General features: G+C 37.7%; 1 protein-coding gene across 5 annotated transcripts in view; it reads right to left on the bottom strand.

Moving 5' to 3' along the window:
- Positions 1-10,217: 10,217 nt before the first annotated feature.
- Positions 10,218-18,265, bottom strand: part of vps50 (VPS50 EARP/GARPII complex subunit) — a 151,844-nt gene continuing 143,796 nt past the window's right edge. For all 5 annotated transcript variants that reach the window (XM_017454791.3, XM_017454795.3, XM_017454792.3 and 2 more), the window contains 3 exons: positions 17,983-18,104; positions 11,831-12,020; positions 10,218-11,161 (listed from right to left, as the gene is read on the bottom strand). In XM_017454791.3, the coding sequence (XP_017310280.1) occupies positions 11,042-11,161; positions 11,831-12,020; positions 17,983-18,104 (432 nt within the window). In that variant the 3' untranslated portion in view covers positions 10,218-11,041. The remainder of the gene's footprint in view (positions 11,162-11,830; positions 12,021-17,982; positions 18,105-18,265) is intronic.

The raw sequence follows: 18,265 nt of genomic DNA, 5'->3' as shown, positions 1-18,265 counted from the left end.
GTCTAATTATTCAGCTTGCGATCCTTTCCATCTAAGATGGTTTTATCTCTTGAGCCTAGTAGCGAATGGTTTATGCAGTAGGACAATCTCTGTTTTTTTAGTTATGAGAAAGAACAATTCACTCCTACTCCAAGTAAAACACATCTGTCACCGCCTGTACCATGTTTGACCTTATCAGACTAGGAATGAAAAGTTTGACATTAGCAGCCACCTGATTTTGCTGTATAGGAGCTACGAAATGAAAGCCACTCCAACCAGCTACTGCACACACAGGCAAACTGATTAGCTGAATGTATGTGTTTATAATTAGCTGAAGGTATTTACATATACTTTCAGTGTCATTTCTGTCATCTGTTGTAATTGTGATTGTTTAACCAATCTCACCTTTCTAAGTATAGTTTTCTTTGTGATTTTCGACAGAATCTTAAGCATGTGCAGACGTTTGAAGCTTGTTTTTCTGAGGAGTAGAACATGATTTAAGCTGGAAAAGGTCAGATGGAGATTTGTTTAGGTGAAGTGTGGGTCCTTACTTCAAAATATCTCACTTGTCAACATCTTTCGCTATAGGATCTGTGTCTATGCAGTGGTATTTCCACCATGCAATTATAGTGCTCTCCCTCTCTCATAGTTTTATACAACCCCAATTCCAAAAAATTTGGGACAGTATGGAAAATGCTAATAAAAACAAAGAGGAGTGATTTGTAAATGCAATTTGACATGTATTTAATCAATAAATGTATAAAGACAGGGTATTTGATGTTTTACCTAACCAACTGCATAATTTTTTTTGAAGATAAACGTTTATTTTGAAATTGATGCATGCAACACATTCCAAAAAAGTTGGGACAGAGGCAATTTAGGACTAATAGCTATGTGACAAGTTGAAATAAGAAGGTGCTGAGAAACAGGTAAGTCATAGTATTTAAGGAGCCTCCAAAAAATTCCTAGTCCTTCAAGAGCAAGAATGCGTCAAGGCTCAACAAACCGCCAACAGATTAGTAGGATTTGGGGCATTTCACCTTCTACAGTGCACAATATAATTAAACTATTAAAGGAATCTGGTAAAATCTCAGTGTGTAAAGGGCAAGGCCGAAAATCTCTGAATGCGTGTGATCTCCGATACCTCATACCTCCGATATGTCACTGTCTTAAAACCCGTTATAAGTCTGTAATGGATGTCCTGACATGTGTTCTGGAATACTTTGGTAAACTTTTGTCAGTCGACACCATTTGCCGCTGCATCCACAGATGCAAGTTAAGGCTTTACTATGCAAAGCAGAAGCCATACATCAACACTGTCCAGAAGCACCGCTGACTTGCACATCTGTGAGGGCAACGTTAATGCGGAAAGATATGTACACATTTTGTCGTAACATATGCTGCCATCCAGAGTAGGACAACGCCAAACCACATTCTGCTCGGATTACAAGTGCATGGTTGTGTAAGCAGAGAGTGCGGGTGCTAGCATGGCCTGCCTGCAGTCCTGACCTGTCTCTGATTGAGAATGTGTGGTGAATTGTGAAGTGCAAAATAAGATAACGAAGGTCCCATACAGTTGCGCAGCTGAAGAAATGCATAATGGATGAATGGAGGAAAATTCCGCTTGCTAAACTAAACCAACTGCTGTCTTCACTCAGCGTCCAAACGCTTAAGTGTTATTAAAAGAAAAGGTGATGTTACACAGGGGTATACAGTCGACTGTCCCAACTTTTTGGAGTGTGTTGCAGTCGTCAGATTTGAAACGATTGTATATTTTCAAAAATAAATAGAATTCACAAAGTAAAACATCAAATAATGTGTTAATAATGTGTTTTCAATATAGTACAGGGTGAACTGAATTTTCAAATGAATCTTTTTTTTTTTCCATACTGTCCCAACGTTTTCGGAATTCGGGTTGTAGATATTATATATCATTTATTCTCTTCAGTTAAGCCCTCTTGTCTACATTCAGCTCCTTTAAACTTTAACAACAGGCCATTAAAGTAATTTACACACACACACACACACACACACACACAGAATGCCAAAGGGTATATACCCCCATCATTCCATTTGAGAGGTGCTCTAATGGCAAAACCTTTATTTTCTCTCCACTTCACCTTTTTGTCCTCCCTGGGGGAACAGGCAGGGTCATGGCTATTCCACATACAACATGGAGAGAACATGGAAAAGTTGTGTAACTAAGCAGAAACTAACGACAAACAGACCTCGAAAAAAGAACTCTGAGTTGCCAATTTTTTCAGCTGTGACCCTAGAACCATGCCAAGTCCCTTCTTCCTAAGGCCATTTGTGCTGGAACATCACTCACTCCTGCGCCTCATGGGTCCAATTCATTAACACGTGCTACATTTCCTTGTGTCAACACGCATCCCAGACAAGGTTGACATGAGGTAATTATGTGACAGTTCACAATATACTTAATTTATCCCAGGTATTGACATGCAAAGCTATTAAACAGATTAGGCTTAAAATGTATCTAATTTTTATCAGATGTGCCAGAGTAAAAATAAATACAAGTCTATTTGAACAAGGAAACAGTGCTTTTTGGTATTTGTAGGGATACACATTTTCCCATTTTGACCTTGCTGAAGCCATCCAGAGGTCTTCAATGATTTTTGCATCACACAGGGCAAGATAGCAGGTTAAATGCCCTAGCTTTATTCTCTTTTGCCGCATCAATCAATCAGCAACTGGCACCCTGTCCAGGGTGTATCTCGCCTCGTGCCCGATGCTCCCTGGGATAGGCTCCAGGTTTCCCCGTGACCCTGAAAAAGGATTAAGCAGTATAGAAGATGGATGGATGGATCAATCAGCAAGAATATTTCTGTCTAAAATAGGGCTGTACCTAATACTAATACATTATTTAGAAGGAACAGTTCATGTCAGATGTGAATAGGAATTTTAAAGAAAGCTTGGTAGGAAAGGTTACGGGACATCTGGTTCAGACATGTGATCTGCATCAGGATTGGGATCCCCTGGGACGCAACAAAAAAGTTGAGCAAGCAGGAGGTTTTTACATTTATCTATCTGATTGTGAACGAGCAATCACATATGAAGCTTATGGGACAAACATGATACGTTTATAACTTTCATTCATTCATCCTTAGTAACTGCCTGGTCAAGGCTGTGGTGGATTAAAATGGGCTACTAGATTGTTAATACTCTAACCCTGGGAAATAGAACTGAACTTCATTAGAAAATGTGCAAATTTTAAAACACAGTCCTGTGCACATCTCTAGCTGAGACCAATTATGAACTTGAGTGGCGTAGCTGAGGAACTGTCAGAGCAAGAATTCAGTCAATGCTGACACTGCTGGAATTTCTACATCTGTTTTCCCCCTCAATGTTTCCAGGGGCATAATGTTTAAAACCTTTTGGATTGGAGCACGTCCGCTTCAGATTTAAATCTGAATACAGATACGGGTGTTTTGTAGCATTAAACAGATACAGATAGTGTGATTGTGTTATATCTCTAGTATAAAATAATGGTACAGTCTTGTTTATCATACAGATTCTGGAAACATTTGACTTTAAGACTATATTCATAGTGCTACATGTCACCTACATAACTAATAATGAATAATAACTGACATAAAACTACATACACATTTATAGAGGACATCATAATGAACATGCATATGTATATTTTCCTAGGCCCTTAATTAAAATGGGCTTCATTTTAATATTACTAAGATCCCTTTCATGGATTGATACATTTTCGTGGCAAAATAGTCCGTGTGAAGAGGATTCTGTGAGCCTCAGGATTATATCACAGGGAGCTTAATGTTCCCTGTAGGGCCAAGCTTAGTGAACAGATCTGAGGAGAGAGGTCAGAAAAAGAGTGATCTTAAAGGCCCACATGAAAAGTACATGAGGATAAAGTATTCTGGGCTGACCTCAGCCTTGTGAGAAAATGGATAAAGGATCATGGACTGAATGACTAAAGATTCACAGACTGAAAGGTTGTTTAGGAAACCAAAATCTTTTTTTTCCTGGAACCTTTGCATGCTTAATTAATAATGACTACTTATCCATTTTAAAAAGGTTCAATCTATTAGCTAGCTGTAATAGCTAATAGACAATTAGCTAGATGTTGTCTTAACAACATCTGGTTTCTACCGTATTGTTCAATTTTAACACAACCTACATCTAAAATGACTTTATATATGTTCTTTATATACGTTCTTGCCAAGAAAAGCATGAAAAGCATTTAAAAGAAAAATCAATTGCAGTGTGATAGATCTCCTGAATGGTGTACTGTTAAGAGTAATGAAAATGCAGTATCACATGCCACTTTACTATTTGTAAAACCTTATTAAACTGTGTATGGGAAGACTGTAAACTTTACTGATCTTCATTATTTGTGTTACCCAACACACAAGATCAGAATACCACACTGTTCAAATGTGTTCTACAAGTGTTGCAATACCATCTGGGTCCAATAAAATTCACAGCAGCAAGTTTGACACATGGCAATAAATACTACTTCACAACTTCTGATGCCATTTGAAACATGACCCTTATTCCATAAAATGGAGGTAGGTGGGTTTCCAGCTTACTCATCTTCCATGTCTGACATGCAAAATAGTTTTGTATGCAACAAGTGAGTATTTAATCTGCATATAATAATAACCATGACTGACACTTAGCAATCCTGCTTACTGAGAGCTCTCAGCTAAAGCAGCTCAAGAGGGAAAAGGCCATTATTAGCTTTGGTGCCTGCCAAGTCTTAGACACTAGAGGCTATGAATCACACGAAAAGCAAAACCAAGCCTGTTATATCTAAATGGTTTTGAGATCAAGAATAAATGTGTAGGCACCTAGCCGAAAGACAGATCACATTTTCCATTCTGCTTTTAGCATAACAGTAGATAAATCCATGATTACCTGAGACTCGTAAATTTCACTCACCCAGTCCGCTTATTGTGGATGCACAGGGGTATGCTCAGGAAACGGTGATAAAATATTTATAATGAAATCCTACACTAGAACAGAAACTTCTGTAATGTGTGTAAAAATGGAAAATATTCTTGTATTTCACACATCATGCTCCGTAAATTTAGTCTGTTGAAAGCTCCTTGCTGGTTACAAATTGATATAAAGTTATAGCTGGGTATAACAAAGTGGTTTGGGAGAATTTCCAAGCTTTATTATATATAGTGTTCAGGTAAAGAGAATTCAGGTGAAATGTAGCCATGTGTTGTGTGCAACTGTGTAAAAGGTAAAGGATTAATATGAGCTAAAAGAAAAATAATAATGATGTAACTTTCTGAAATGCATTGCTTCTCTACAGTCACACATTGACTTACAATGTAGACATTTTAATTCAAGAAAACGTTCAAATTTGTCGTATTAAACACGTTCTTCTGAACTTCTTTTGATATTTAAAAAGCAATTAAAAGCAACACCAAACCAGTAAAAAATACCCTTTGCACCAGCCTGTTTCAATCACCCACTTATTTTCATTAATTCAGAATTTACCAAGATTATTTTGGTTTACACATTTAAAAAATTTTCACAGTGGAAAAAAAAGGTTTTCCACAGCGATTCTGCATGTTTTGTCTTAATAAGATAAGAACATTTAGGAGAATGACTGGATGACTGATCAAGTGATTGACAGGTTCTTGTGTCAGAGTGTCAGCTCATCCCAGTAACCATTTATCACACAGATGCTGAACGAAGGAAAAGCTGTCCAGTCTTGCTGCTTGATAGATGTGCCTCAGCCCAAGGGTCCTAGTGTTCAGGTAAAATGGCAGGACCATGCACTGTCAAGTTAATCCCTAACCATGAGAATGACTGCAGTGTCCTAGATTCACACACGTCACAGGCACTTACATCCAGGTCTGAAAGATAGTCAGATTATCACAAAAGCATGCTTTGTGCAATGATTTAATTTACTATACTAATATAATACTAATGACATTGTCAATCTCAGTCACATCATTACTATATTAGGTGACTAAATAAGAGTCCCATTAAAATATATATATTTTTTAATGAACAATAATACACGTTCAGGTCCATCATGAACCCCCATCTCAGATTGTACAAATAATTTATAAATGCCTAATTATACAGCATACAACGGTATGACAAAGGCAGTAATATCATGCATTAATTATCAGCCTGCTGAAGGGTAATTATTAAATAAGTAAGAACAAATACAAATAACAAAAAAGATTAATTATTAATTATCTGAAATCTGGGAATAGCACCAGCTTGTGAGGGAAGTGGCTTTTCCATACATCTCCTGACCAGTTTCTTCTTACGTGCAGAATTAAGTATAACTGTTGCAGCGTACAAAGGAGGAGGAGGGGGAGGGGTTCTTTGTGTCCTAAAGGGGTTCAACGTGAACTTCACTCTGATAAGACAGACCTCTGTTATAGGCTTCTAAATAGAACCTCCATATTTAATATACCACAATGCCAAATGTGTACTATACCAGTTGCTAATTTATGTTTTGTTATGTTATACTTCCACTCTTAGCTAAACTAATCTGACTCAAGTTAGACTGTTTAATTTTCCTGAGTAATATAATTTGTCCCACGTCCCCCCAATCCCCCCACATAGTAGGCTAAATTCCACCATTAATTTATCAGAATGGGGGGGGGGACACCTCAGTGTCCACATACCCAGCATCGGCCATGGTTGGGATCTGGCACTGTGAAGGCGGTGCATCCCTCCAGTAGAACTTCAGACAATTTCCTTTAATTTATCGCCTCTCTGTGTAATACATATTTTACAGAGGTTTAAATGTAAACAAACAAACAAAAACAACCAAGACAGATGAAACTAAACAAAACAAATGAACTATGGAGGGATATGATAAATTTTCCTTGCCTCATTATTATGCAGTAAACACTGTTATCTGAATTAGCCGCTTGGCAGACAGAAACAAAATTTTCCAAAAGCATGTGGTTCTCAGTCATTGTTGAGATAAATTAAATGATCTGTTTCAGCCTACACAGAAACAGATGGTGCTAAAACACTGTCAACAGTAAGCGAAGTGTAGCTGTCCAAAACACACAAAGCTGAAAAGGTGTGTCTTTGATCATGAGCGCATGGCTGAGTGGGGGTAAGAGATAAGGCTCTGGCAGAAAATGCCTTCATATCGACCATGGCAGGACACTGAAGACATTGCAGCCAGCAGCATGTGTGTACATATGCACATTTTGATACATTTATACGCGGTGAGGTTATAATAATATAACCACAAAGTACTTTTTTTTCCCCTCAAGTACTTTTGAAAGCCCCAGGTTGGCCTGGACATTTGGTCTTGCTTTTAGACAACTTCCTTGCAGGACCATTAAAAAGCCATAAAAATGCCTCCTGCTCTCTGTGACTCATTATCGAATCAATACAGCCTCTCCATTTTCCACATAGTACTTAAAACTCTCTGCAGGAACTCTATACCAGCTCTACAGGAAAAGGAAAAGCTAACTAAATAAAAGGCATGTAACTTTTAGGGATTTGGAGATCTCTCTAGTTACTGTGAGCAATATACAGAAGACAATTTTGTAACTTCCCCATGAGGATTAATCTAATAGTTGCAAGGGGCAGGTCAATACAATTCACATATGAAAGACTTGTGAACAAAAATGTCTCCGGACAATGTAATTATCTGTTGGTGTTTTGTTGTCTCCTAAAAAAATGACTAAAGAAGGCATAACATGATGCTAACCAAGTACAAGCTAGCAAGAAATATTTTTCCTAATGCCATGAGAGGAGCTAGTCCTTCGACCGCTGACAGCCATCTCAGCAGTTAGCTTGGAGAAAGATGACTGCACCAGCAAAGGGTTGCATAACAGGAGCTATAGCTAGCTGGGTTTGAAAAGCATAACAAACAATAATATCTCACATTGGCTGTTGCTTTATGGCACCTGTGCACCACAAGACTGGGTGGCCAATTATGAACTGAAGGACCAGATCCGAGTTAACTACGATGTAACTAAGCTAGTTAACTGAAACCCTGAAGCAGGAAATGTCCTCCATGGTCAGGTTCTATTTGAAGGAATTGGAGTCATGTCCATATTGAATGTCTGCATAGATTTCTGCTTTCTGAGTTGCCTTCGTTTTTGAAGGCTGTTTATCAGTCTCTTGGTCTGATGTCATGATGTATGCTGCCTTTGAGACCAGTCTTGAACCATGTGAATACACATACCTTCAGGGGCAGGGCTATGTTTTTCTGAGGAAAAAATGGTATCGATGTGAGGTTTCATTTTTGGCATCCCATCAGATTATCTGATGCAGATAAATGCTTTTTAACAAAATTACTCCATTTTCTCCCTAATCCCGTCATGGCCAGTTCACACCCATCAGTTTGGCCACTCCTGTCACAAAACAGTCATCAACCGTGGAGGCTGAAGCCTACCACATTCGTCTTTCAAGACATGTGAAACCACCCAACTGCGTATTTTCAAACTGATGCTTGTGCTGTGTCACAGAGCAGCAAAACACACAACCCGCCCACTTCTGTACACGTTAGGTCACAAGTACCCATGACTGGCTAGTTTTGCTGTGATTGACAGGGGATAGAGAGAGTACACCGTCATGCTCCCCCAGAAAGCATGGCCTATTTTGCTTTCTTGGACTCTTTGCCAAGGATGGCTGTGACAAATGTTTTAAGGCAGATTATTTTGGACTTTTATGGAACCAAGCACTACAAAACCATTAATAGTGGTATGAAGAAGTGGGGCTGGGGCTGATTTCTTTATTACTTTCTTTGCAGCCTGTGAGGGAAAATCGTGCCAGGTGAATGCAATCTTTGGTGTAAGGGATGTGAGTGAGGTGGATTATCTGCTCTGTCATTCTTTTTTTCTACAGAAAAAAAGCATTTGGACACAAAGGACAAATGAGAGAACCATAAGGTAACTGTATAGTCTTCTACTATTCCCCTCCACAGTGTTGAACAAAAGGGTTACAGCTTTGCTGTTTACCTAGTTTGGGATTCAGAGAGCATTATTACTTGAAGTACTTACATTTTTTTTAAAAATTGAAATTACTCCTCCCATATAATATCATGGCCAACTGACATTAGGTATGTTAATAACTCTCAAAACATTGCAACACTTGAGCCTTGAGACGACTTCAAGACAGCTGCCTTTTGCGTTGGATACAACCCATCGCACAACTCCACAACATTAGCTAAAGACTCTACATCAATGTTAAGTCGGCCAGCTATCCATCATCTTGATAGCTGGGGATGTATGAGGGTGAGTCAAATAAAAACCTTAAAAGTGTGAAATAAATTAGAGAAACTTTACTGGTCCATTATTCTCAGAAGCCCCTTCTACTGTTAAAAACCGGATACACTTACTGACCCCTATTTACAATTAACAACGAGGGAAAAAAGTTTCATCTGACTCACTCTTGTAAATTATAGCACAAGTTACCTGATCAGCAATAAGTAAAGATAACTCTGCATCACTCTTGTATTTGGAATTATTGCTAATAAAGCACAAAGCAGGTCACTCTTTTTTCCATTCTTTTTTTGCTTACTGGGATTTTTTTTTTTTTTAAACACATTAACCACATGGTGACACCCACACAGGATAGCGGAGGTTGTGCAGCAGTGCAAAATCCCAATTCTTGAATTTTCTTTTCTATAGTGACTGAATAATGTTACCTCTTTCATTTTTAATTACTTTCATATTACTGAGTGCTTGGAGGAATAAAGAGGAATGTGTAAAGGGTTCTGCAGTTTACCCAAACCCAGGAAGGTGCTAGAGGCTGAATGTACCCACATATACCGGTGTTTTAATTATATATATATATTTTTAAAAAGCACTTAATTTAAAAGCCAGTCGGCCTGCTTTGCAGCTGGAGATCTGTACTGAGTAAAGTCGAGGGTCCTGAGGGAGACGTTAGTGCTGTGCTGAACAGTCAGTAGTGTGTTAGTGGAACTTTAGCAGCATGTTAGCAAAGCCTTTGAAGTCCAGCCGGGTTTCCTGACTGGACTCAGTACACAATGACACACAGGCCTAATTGATTACTTCCTATTTCCCCTCCCAGCAACCGCCAAATGTGATTATGTGAAAAGATTAAGAAAAATTATCAAGTTAAAAACAGCTCACTAGGAACACTAGTGCAAAGGTGAAACAAAATTTTCTGCCAATTATTATAATTCAGTTACAGGCTCCATTCTAGAGAACAAACGTATAAAAATAACCCAACAGAATTAAAATACAGACTAAAATAAATGCACAAGCACTCATTCATAATGTTAGTGTATTTATTTTGGGGCCTTGGATTTCATCTTGTTACAGTAAAGTAATAATATCCATAAAGTAATATTCTGGTTCAGACAACTACACACCAACAGTTTTTACACTCTGACTCTGTTTTTATGAATGCTGTAACACCCAGTAGCTGGAATAAATAGGATGGTGCTTTGACATTCACATATACAGTATAAACAATGTCACAAATTGCACGCAAATTTCTTCAACCGAGTGTTTTAACCCCCCCCAATCAAATTGTCTTAACCTATCGATCAGCCATGGCCATACGTATAATTGGTATAAATAATAAAATCAGTATTTTTTTTTTAAAGGAACAAGCAGAGAACATACAGTAACTTGTTGTAGCAGGGTCAAAGAAACAGACATTAAGACCACATGACGAAAACGTTTATCCATTAGCAGATGAAAATGCTTCATTACCAGTTCTAAAATTTACATGTAGCATATTTGATAGAACAGACCTACATCTATAGATGGAGTGTTTCAGCTCCCAGAAATTTCTCAAGAGTAAACCATATTATTGCTGGGCAGCTTTGCAAATCATCCATTTTTAAGATTTGCCCAGGGGATCCGTTCATTTTAAGCATTACTCTTTAACACATTCACCTAACTGATACTGATGTGCACTAACATTAAAGAGCTCTTCATAAACAGTATGACTGTGAATGACTTACATTCACACAAAAATGTACAGAGGCAGCAAACGTATGTCAGGAGTAAAATACTGCAAACTAATAACGTTGTAGTTGTAGCAGATTTCCATTGTGATGGTGCTTTCAGCGTGGGTGGTCTGCTGTTGCTTATCTTTTCGGTCGGTCAATGTCATCAATAGCTGAGAGGAGTTTCTGTCTGGCCTTTTTGTTGATGTGGGAGCCGAGGCAGACGTTGACCAGGTTGGCCAGCTGCTTCATGGAGTATTCCTGCTCAAACACAACACACCGCTTAAAACAACAAATACATTTCTGAGTGGTGAAGACCTTCATTCATAAGCCAGAGAAGAAATCTGTGCAAGACTTACATATATACTGCAATTATATGCTGTTTTTAAAATCAAACTAGTGTGGGGATTGTTTTTTCCGGTTGTGTCAATCACACTCAGTGTGATTGATATGGTGAATAATGGATATAAGTTACTTCTGCAGTTCATGTAAGTGTTTTCTTTCTAGTGCTGGGTGCCAGCAGTTTCAGTAATTCAGACAGCTATACCGATGTATGGAAATACATCTGCACCCGTCACTATTGTTTAAGTTTTTGAATGAGCAGATGGAATTCACTACACTTTCCTCTGGGTTTTATTATTATTATTATTAATATCATTTGTCAATATGTGACTTGAAATATCTCACCTTGAAGAATGAAAAGTTTTGTTATTAGTGCATGTTTCCATGGTCAGACAACAACCAGTCAACCAACCAACCAACCCTGAATGAATGCTGATGAAGAATCCACACTGGCCATTTATAAAGGCAAACACACACATCGTTTTCCTGCCACGTCTGGTCAATATTTTTTGCACATTATTCTACAGTGCAAAACAAAGCCCATAACATTACAACTGTCACTAGAATTTAAAAAAAGAAACTGCTTACCCTGTGGTTCTTAATAAACTGCTCCATGTCATTCTCAGTCAGGTAGTAGGCTTTAATGTAGGTCTCAACGAACTCCTTATCAGGAATTGGTCTGAGGTCGGTGAGCTTCTCCAGCTTCATGAGGAACTGCTGGAAGTCCAGCTGCATCAGTGCCCGGCCCTCGTTACTACACTTCTTTACATTAGCATAGCTGGCAGATAGCAGAGAAGAGAATTGTGAGCTTCACACACACATACTGGACCATTTAGTGCATTCATTAACGTTGCACATTTTCACCAAAATCCTCATAGTATAGTATAGTATAGTATAGTGTAGCATGTTGTTGTGCTTTAACATTCGGACTACATGTGTATATCATGAGGAGAAAAACACATCACTTTATTTAAAAAAAAAAAAAAAAAAAAAAAACTGGAGCAGGAAAATTCCAATAGAATAATAAATTTGGATTTTACACAAAACTTTATTAGATTAGGTAACATGTATACAGGGGTGGAAAATATTTGAGTAGTACTTTATTAATATACTTTAGTATTATTAGGGGGGATTTATACTTCCATCCATTTTCTGTATTGCTTATCCTACATAGACTTGGAGCACAGGGCAGGACACACACACACACACACACACACACACACACACAATATGAGCAATTTGGAAATGCCAAGCAGCCTACAACGCATGTCTTTGGACTGGGGAGAAAACCGCCAGAGAAAACCACTGAAGCATGATGAGAACATCGGAGCACACAGAGCAGAGGCGGGAATCAAACCCCCAACTTCGGAAATGCGAGGCAGACATGCTAACCACTAAGCCACCATGCCCCACCAGGATTTATACTTTGCTTGATTAAATGTATAATTGTAAAGAATACGTGTAATCTTTCATACATTTAACTTCAAATCAGTCATTACAAATCTTGAAAGTCTCCTCTTCTCTCATACAGCCAGTGGCAGTGTGCTACACATCATCTGAATGGGCTCAATTTAGAATCCAGTCATTTCAATTTAGCATCTCTTTAAGTTAATCAATGTGCATTTGGCTCTACCTCAGTAAAAAGTTCCAATACAATGGAGTAAGCAAAGACTCAATGGATTCCATCTCATTTGAAAAAGCATATTGAGGTAAGTTTTGCAAATTTGCTTACTTTAACTGGATAAACATAACTAAGTTGGCTTGTTTTCTTTGCTAATGCTAGGTTAGACTAGCATCCATTCCAGTAGCTAACATAATTTGCGAGGCAGAAAGTCAAATTCTTATTAAAGGTAAATATTACAAGCTATGTAGTGACTGAGTGCTGTTTTCAGACAAAAAACATAGTTGCTTCAAAAATAAAAAAACATCTAACAGTTTTAGATAAGTAATAAATGTTACAGCATTTTCTCAATGAAAACAAGACAAACTTAATTTCATCAGTTAAAAACATTTACTTTATATTCTTTAATTCTAGAGAAAAATATCTTCATTTAAACTGCATCAGAAGATTTAACAATAGCTGAAAATACATTAACAGAAGGTAAATTATCCAGTTTCCATAAATTAACAGATAACATTTCCATGTAATATCAGCATGAATGTTTATTTCTACTAGTTTCATCTTAACCTTCTAAACTTAAAATACTATTTATTCCAAGCTATTTTATTTTGCACAAAACCCACATAAGACATTTTAAAACAAGCACACACATTTCTGAGCACAACACTGCTGTACTATAGTGGCCATTTTATTTTTGTTTTCAGGTGTGGTGAAAACCTTATTAACCAGTAATGTACAGATTACTGGTTAATGTCCTGTTATTCACAGGACAGATGGCTCACATGATCTCAACCTGTCACAGAAGATAATAACTCGTGTCAGTTAATAACTCGTGTCAGATCAAAAAGCTGCACATAATAGTCAGCATTTTGACCTCCAAACAGTGAACCTGAAGGAAAATGAGTGTACTACAACAATAATAATAAAAAAAAAGACCATGACAAATTCAATATGAATTATATATATATATATATATATATATATATATATATATATATATATATATATATATATATATATATATATATATATAATACAATAAAAAGCTAAGATGCAGCCAAAAACTCTGCTCTGGGTGGAGATGTTCCCCGCAGTCTTGGAAGCCAGACTTCTAGGTACACTGCCATTAATCATGGCCAAAAATTGCCTTCTTTCACAAGAAGACTCCTTATAACAAATGGGCAAATACACAAGGCTATCTCATTTCCTCCCTGCTGCTTTGAACAAAACTCAGGATTAACTTTATTTACTCAGGATTGACATGACCCTGTGAACCTCTGTTCAATCCAATGACCATGTCCTGCTTAGAAAAGCGCATCTTGCCAGTGTTCAAAAGTTGGGTTTCTTATTGGAAACACTGGTGTATGTAAATACATATATACTAAGATAAAAATAGCCAATATATTTAATATTCTGAACCTTAAGGCTAGAAAAGTTCACAAAAAAAAAGATATGGGATGTTCCACTCACAGCCAACTGTGCATTTGATATCTTTTGTACACTTTTCTGGACACATGCTTCAGAACCCTGAAGTTACTTTAAAGTTGTCAGTGTTAAAAATTTCTCACTGGATAGCTTACGGTGGTGTATGTGCATATACAGGGTGTCCCTAAAGTCTCCATACATGGGGAAATTAACACTTTTTAGCAAAATGTCTTCCAAAAGTTTTCATCCTTAGTTTATATTATATATATATTTTTTCAGATAGCGTTTAAGAATGCCTTTGCCAAAAGAAGAACATATTGAACTCATTCTCATGGCTGTAACAGGAAGCTTTCGCAAGGTTGTGATGGACTTTAACAGGAAACGTGACAAGCACATCACACATCATAGAGTTGCCATATTTATGAACAAATTCCATAAAAGACCGGAAGTGTTGCGGACCAACCGAAAAGTGGATGTCCACGAACATCCACTGACAAAGGCACAACCGACGTGGAGCTGGCAAACAAAGTCTCCTATGTATGGAGACCTTTGGGACACCCTGTATACTGAGATGAGAATATCCAGAATCAGATCACTACCATGAAGATTATGAAGCTTTGGCCAAAAATGTGCACAAAAGTGATTAGGTACTCAGTGGGTTATGGTGGAGTGTCTGTAGCTGTAGGTTTCATGTAATCTATATTGTATTTAGGGACAGTGCAGCACTTGCAGGAGAGCCTCAGAGAACAATCGAGTATGGCTTGTGGACCTATCGCAAATATTTTGCACTTTTGTGACATTTATTCACACAATGTAAATGTCAGCTTCTCTGGTTTGTAAATATTCAGATTCAATATCAGCCTGAGTTTGATGAGTAAAAGACACCAGAAGGCTTCAAACAAAACTACAAAACTACTTCTGTGGTCCACATGTTAAAAAAATGCTATAGTTCTGCCACATACAGAACACACACAGCCTGGCAGGTCAACACCATCTCAAAACTAGTGTGTACTTTCTGAAGGGCAGTGGTACACCTGATTACTGTCACACAATGCTAGTATGAGACACACCAAGTACATCTGCCTTCCTCCTAATATCTCTGCATGTCCTGTCAGAGAGCAGCTGTGCTGACATGCTGAGGATGTAAATAAGCACGAGTCTACTTAGACTGAGAAAGACACACAGACTCAGTGGACAGTGAACAATGGGTAAAGATGTCATTGGAGCAGAACAGCTGTCTGGGAATTATTGCAGAAATACACACCATGACAGCAGGTCTGTTGTAGCAGGAAAAAACAAAACACTCAACCTGATCTCATGAGAAATTGTATGAATTATAATGAACAAGGGCGGTATGGCTTGTATGATACGAAAAGGATGAAAAGGCACAAGCGCCAACTGTATACTGTCTTTCAAAGATGACTTGAGTCTGCAAGCGGGAAACCAAAAAAATGTTCAAATGATTTAGATTTCTTTTTGGGAGGGTGCATGCAAAATGACCTCCTATAGTATTTAACTGGATATGCAACATCTATAATGAAAATGAGATGTAAACCTGTAATAAAATATATAGAAAAACTATAATAAAGCAAACTTCTAATTTATGGTCAAATTGCAGAAAAAAAAGTTTTGCATGAGATTTGCATATTCTCCCCATGTTTGAATGAGTTCCCTCTTCATTCTCCAGTTTCTACCAAATTTTCTGTGTGTGTGTGTGTGTGTGTGTGGGTGTACTACCATCCTTGACTCTCAACAGGAAAAAATAGGTTATTTTTCATTCAAATTTAATTAATGAAAAAACTAATGAATTAAATAACACAATTTTGTGTGCAAAGTGGTGGATGAAACTAAATGAATTCAGAACCAGAGCCAATCCAATTATGATTGGGTGAAGCAAATTTGAGTGCATGAAGCTTGCAAAGTTTGGCGAAAGCATGCTTACGTAATGAACCACAGGAAAACGCACAGAGCTTCCAATGTTCATTTTTATGCTTTTCATTTCTTCAGGAAACTATGCAGTTCTTCCTCTCTCCAGGTTCTCACTGGGCCTCATTCATCAATGTTTGAGTAAAATGGTGTAAATGTTTGCATGAACCAAACATAAAATTGACTCCAGATTTACAAAAGTTTCATCAATGCTAATGTTCTGTGTATTTGCTTGTGTAAATGCCACAGCTGATTTGAGGCAGAAGGTAAAGTACTTTTGACTCACATCGACAAGAATAAAATATTATTTAGTAGTGTATCCACTTCTGTAAGTTGCTCTGGATAAGAACGTCTGCCAAATGCCATACATGTAAATGTATCCAGCTAAGATTTAAAGCCAATCAATCAGAGGTACATAATAGTTAGTCTTCTCATGTGGAAACTTACAGACACTCAGGAACAGGAGTAGAACATGAAAATTTTCTCTACAACCTTCAGTTTAGATATTTGATGGAAACTTTGTGACATCAAATACTAACACAGTAAGACCTCGACCTTGTGTATATTCAAATTACACAATAGAAGTGAAGTACATGAAAGCATATTTTCTGTACCGAGCACTCTGAGGTTCTGAAGTCTGGCTGCGGAGCAGACTAGTGACAGAACTGAAGAGGAAAGTATAGTGTAAAGAACTTTAACAGCACTGGGGAGTGTGGAACCTCTTTACCACTTGCCAAACCACTCCTTAGGCTTGAAAAAGGGGAGCTTTAACTTTGACAAGCAGATGTTTAAACAACTGGATGACAAAAACATCCAAAAATACCAATAAAAAAAGAAGCTGTCTGAGAGGTAGGAGAAAAGGGAATATAGGAGCTGTTTTTCATTCATCACTGCATCTTACCAGAGGCAGTCAATGTCTGAAAAAGCATTTAAAAGAAAGCCCAAAAGATAAGCCTCATACCTTCTCCCAAAAACTCAAACTACACCAGATAAAAAAAAAAATCTGACTCAAAATCTACATGTGTGTAGGAACAAAAAAATCTCCACCACTCAAAGCCAGTCTATCAATGTAATATTCCACAGGAGAAATTGTGCATGCTGCCTCAAACTCTCTACATTACAAACATGATATATGTAAAATTAACAACAGGTGATCCTCTATATTATATTTTAAAATCAGCTAATTTTTTCCTCTATATTTTGAAGAATACAGACGGTACAAAAAATACAGCCAACCTGACAATCAATCATTCTCTCACTAGACTTCCTTTTTTTCCTCTCTCTGGTGAAGCTAATGAGACTAAAAATATGGCTTGTTGTGTTACTGCTATATCCTCTGTGCTGAAAACTTTCCTGGAAAGAAACAGCAAAATTGACTCTCTGGGTGGGAGGGATGTCATACTCTCTCTCCCCTGTCAATCACAGAGACATTAGCCAATCATGGGCATTTGTGAGCTCATGTATGTGGAAGAGGCTATAAAGTGCTTTCCTCCAAGTGTGTGATGCAGCATGAGCAGCAGATTGGCTGGCTTCATGTGTCTTGGAGGAAGGCTTTTTTTTTTTTTTTTTAAATGCAGTGTTTAGCGTTATATTGTGTGAGCATCCATCATAAAAGTCTCATTTACTACAGAAACAATAATGCATTAGAATGAGAGCATTAATATACACATGTGATTTGCCTTGCAGCCATCACTACTGACAGAACCGATCTGACCAAACAGAATCACAAATTTAACATCACGGTGATATAAAAAACATGAACACTCACCCCTCCACTAGTGTTCGGTTAGCCAGACGGATGCAGTGCTCCCAGAGAACGTTTGAAACAGGTAGGGGGATCCGCACTTGTTTGGAAACATCACCAAGCCTCTTATTGAACTCCTCAAATTCCTATCACACAGAAACAGAATGTTCAGAAAAATGTCCATCACTGCAACATTTACAGTGCCCTCCACTAATATTGGCACCCTTGGTAAATATGAGCAAAGGCGGCGGTGAAAAATTGTCTTTAATGTTTAACTTTTTGATCTTTGTTCAAAAAATTCTCCAAA

This window comes from Ictalurus punctatus, chromosome 24 (assembly GCF_001660625.3).
Source record: "Ictalurus punctatus breed USDA103 chromosome 24, Coco_2.0, whole genome shotgun sequence".
Classification (NCBI taxonomy): domain Eukaryota; kingdom Metazoa; phylum Chordata; class Actinopteri; order Siluriformes; family Ictaluridae; genus Ictalurus; species Ictalurus punctatus.
The sequence above is the reverse complement of the archived record's forward strand: the minus strand, read 5'-3'. Positions and strand labels throughout refer to the sequence as shown.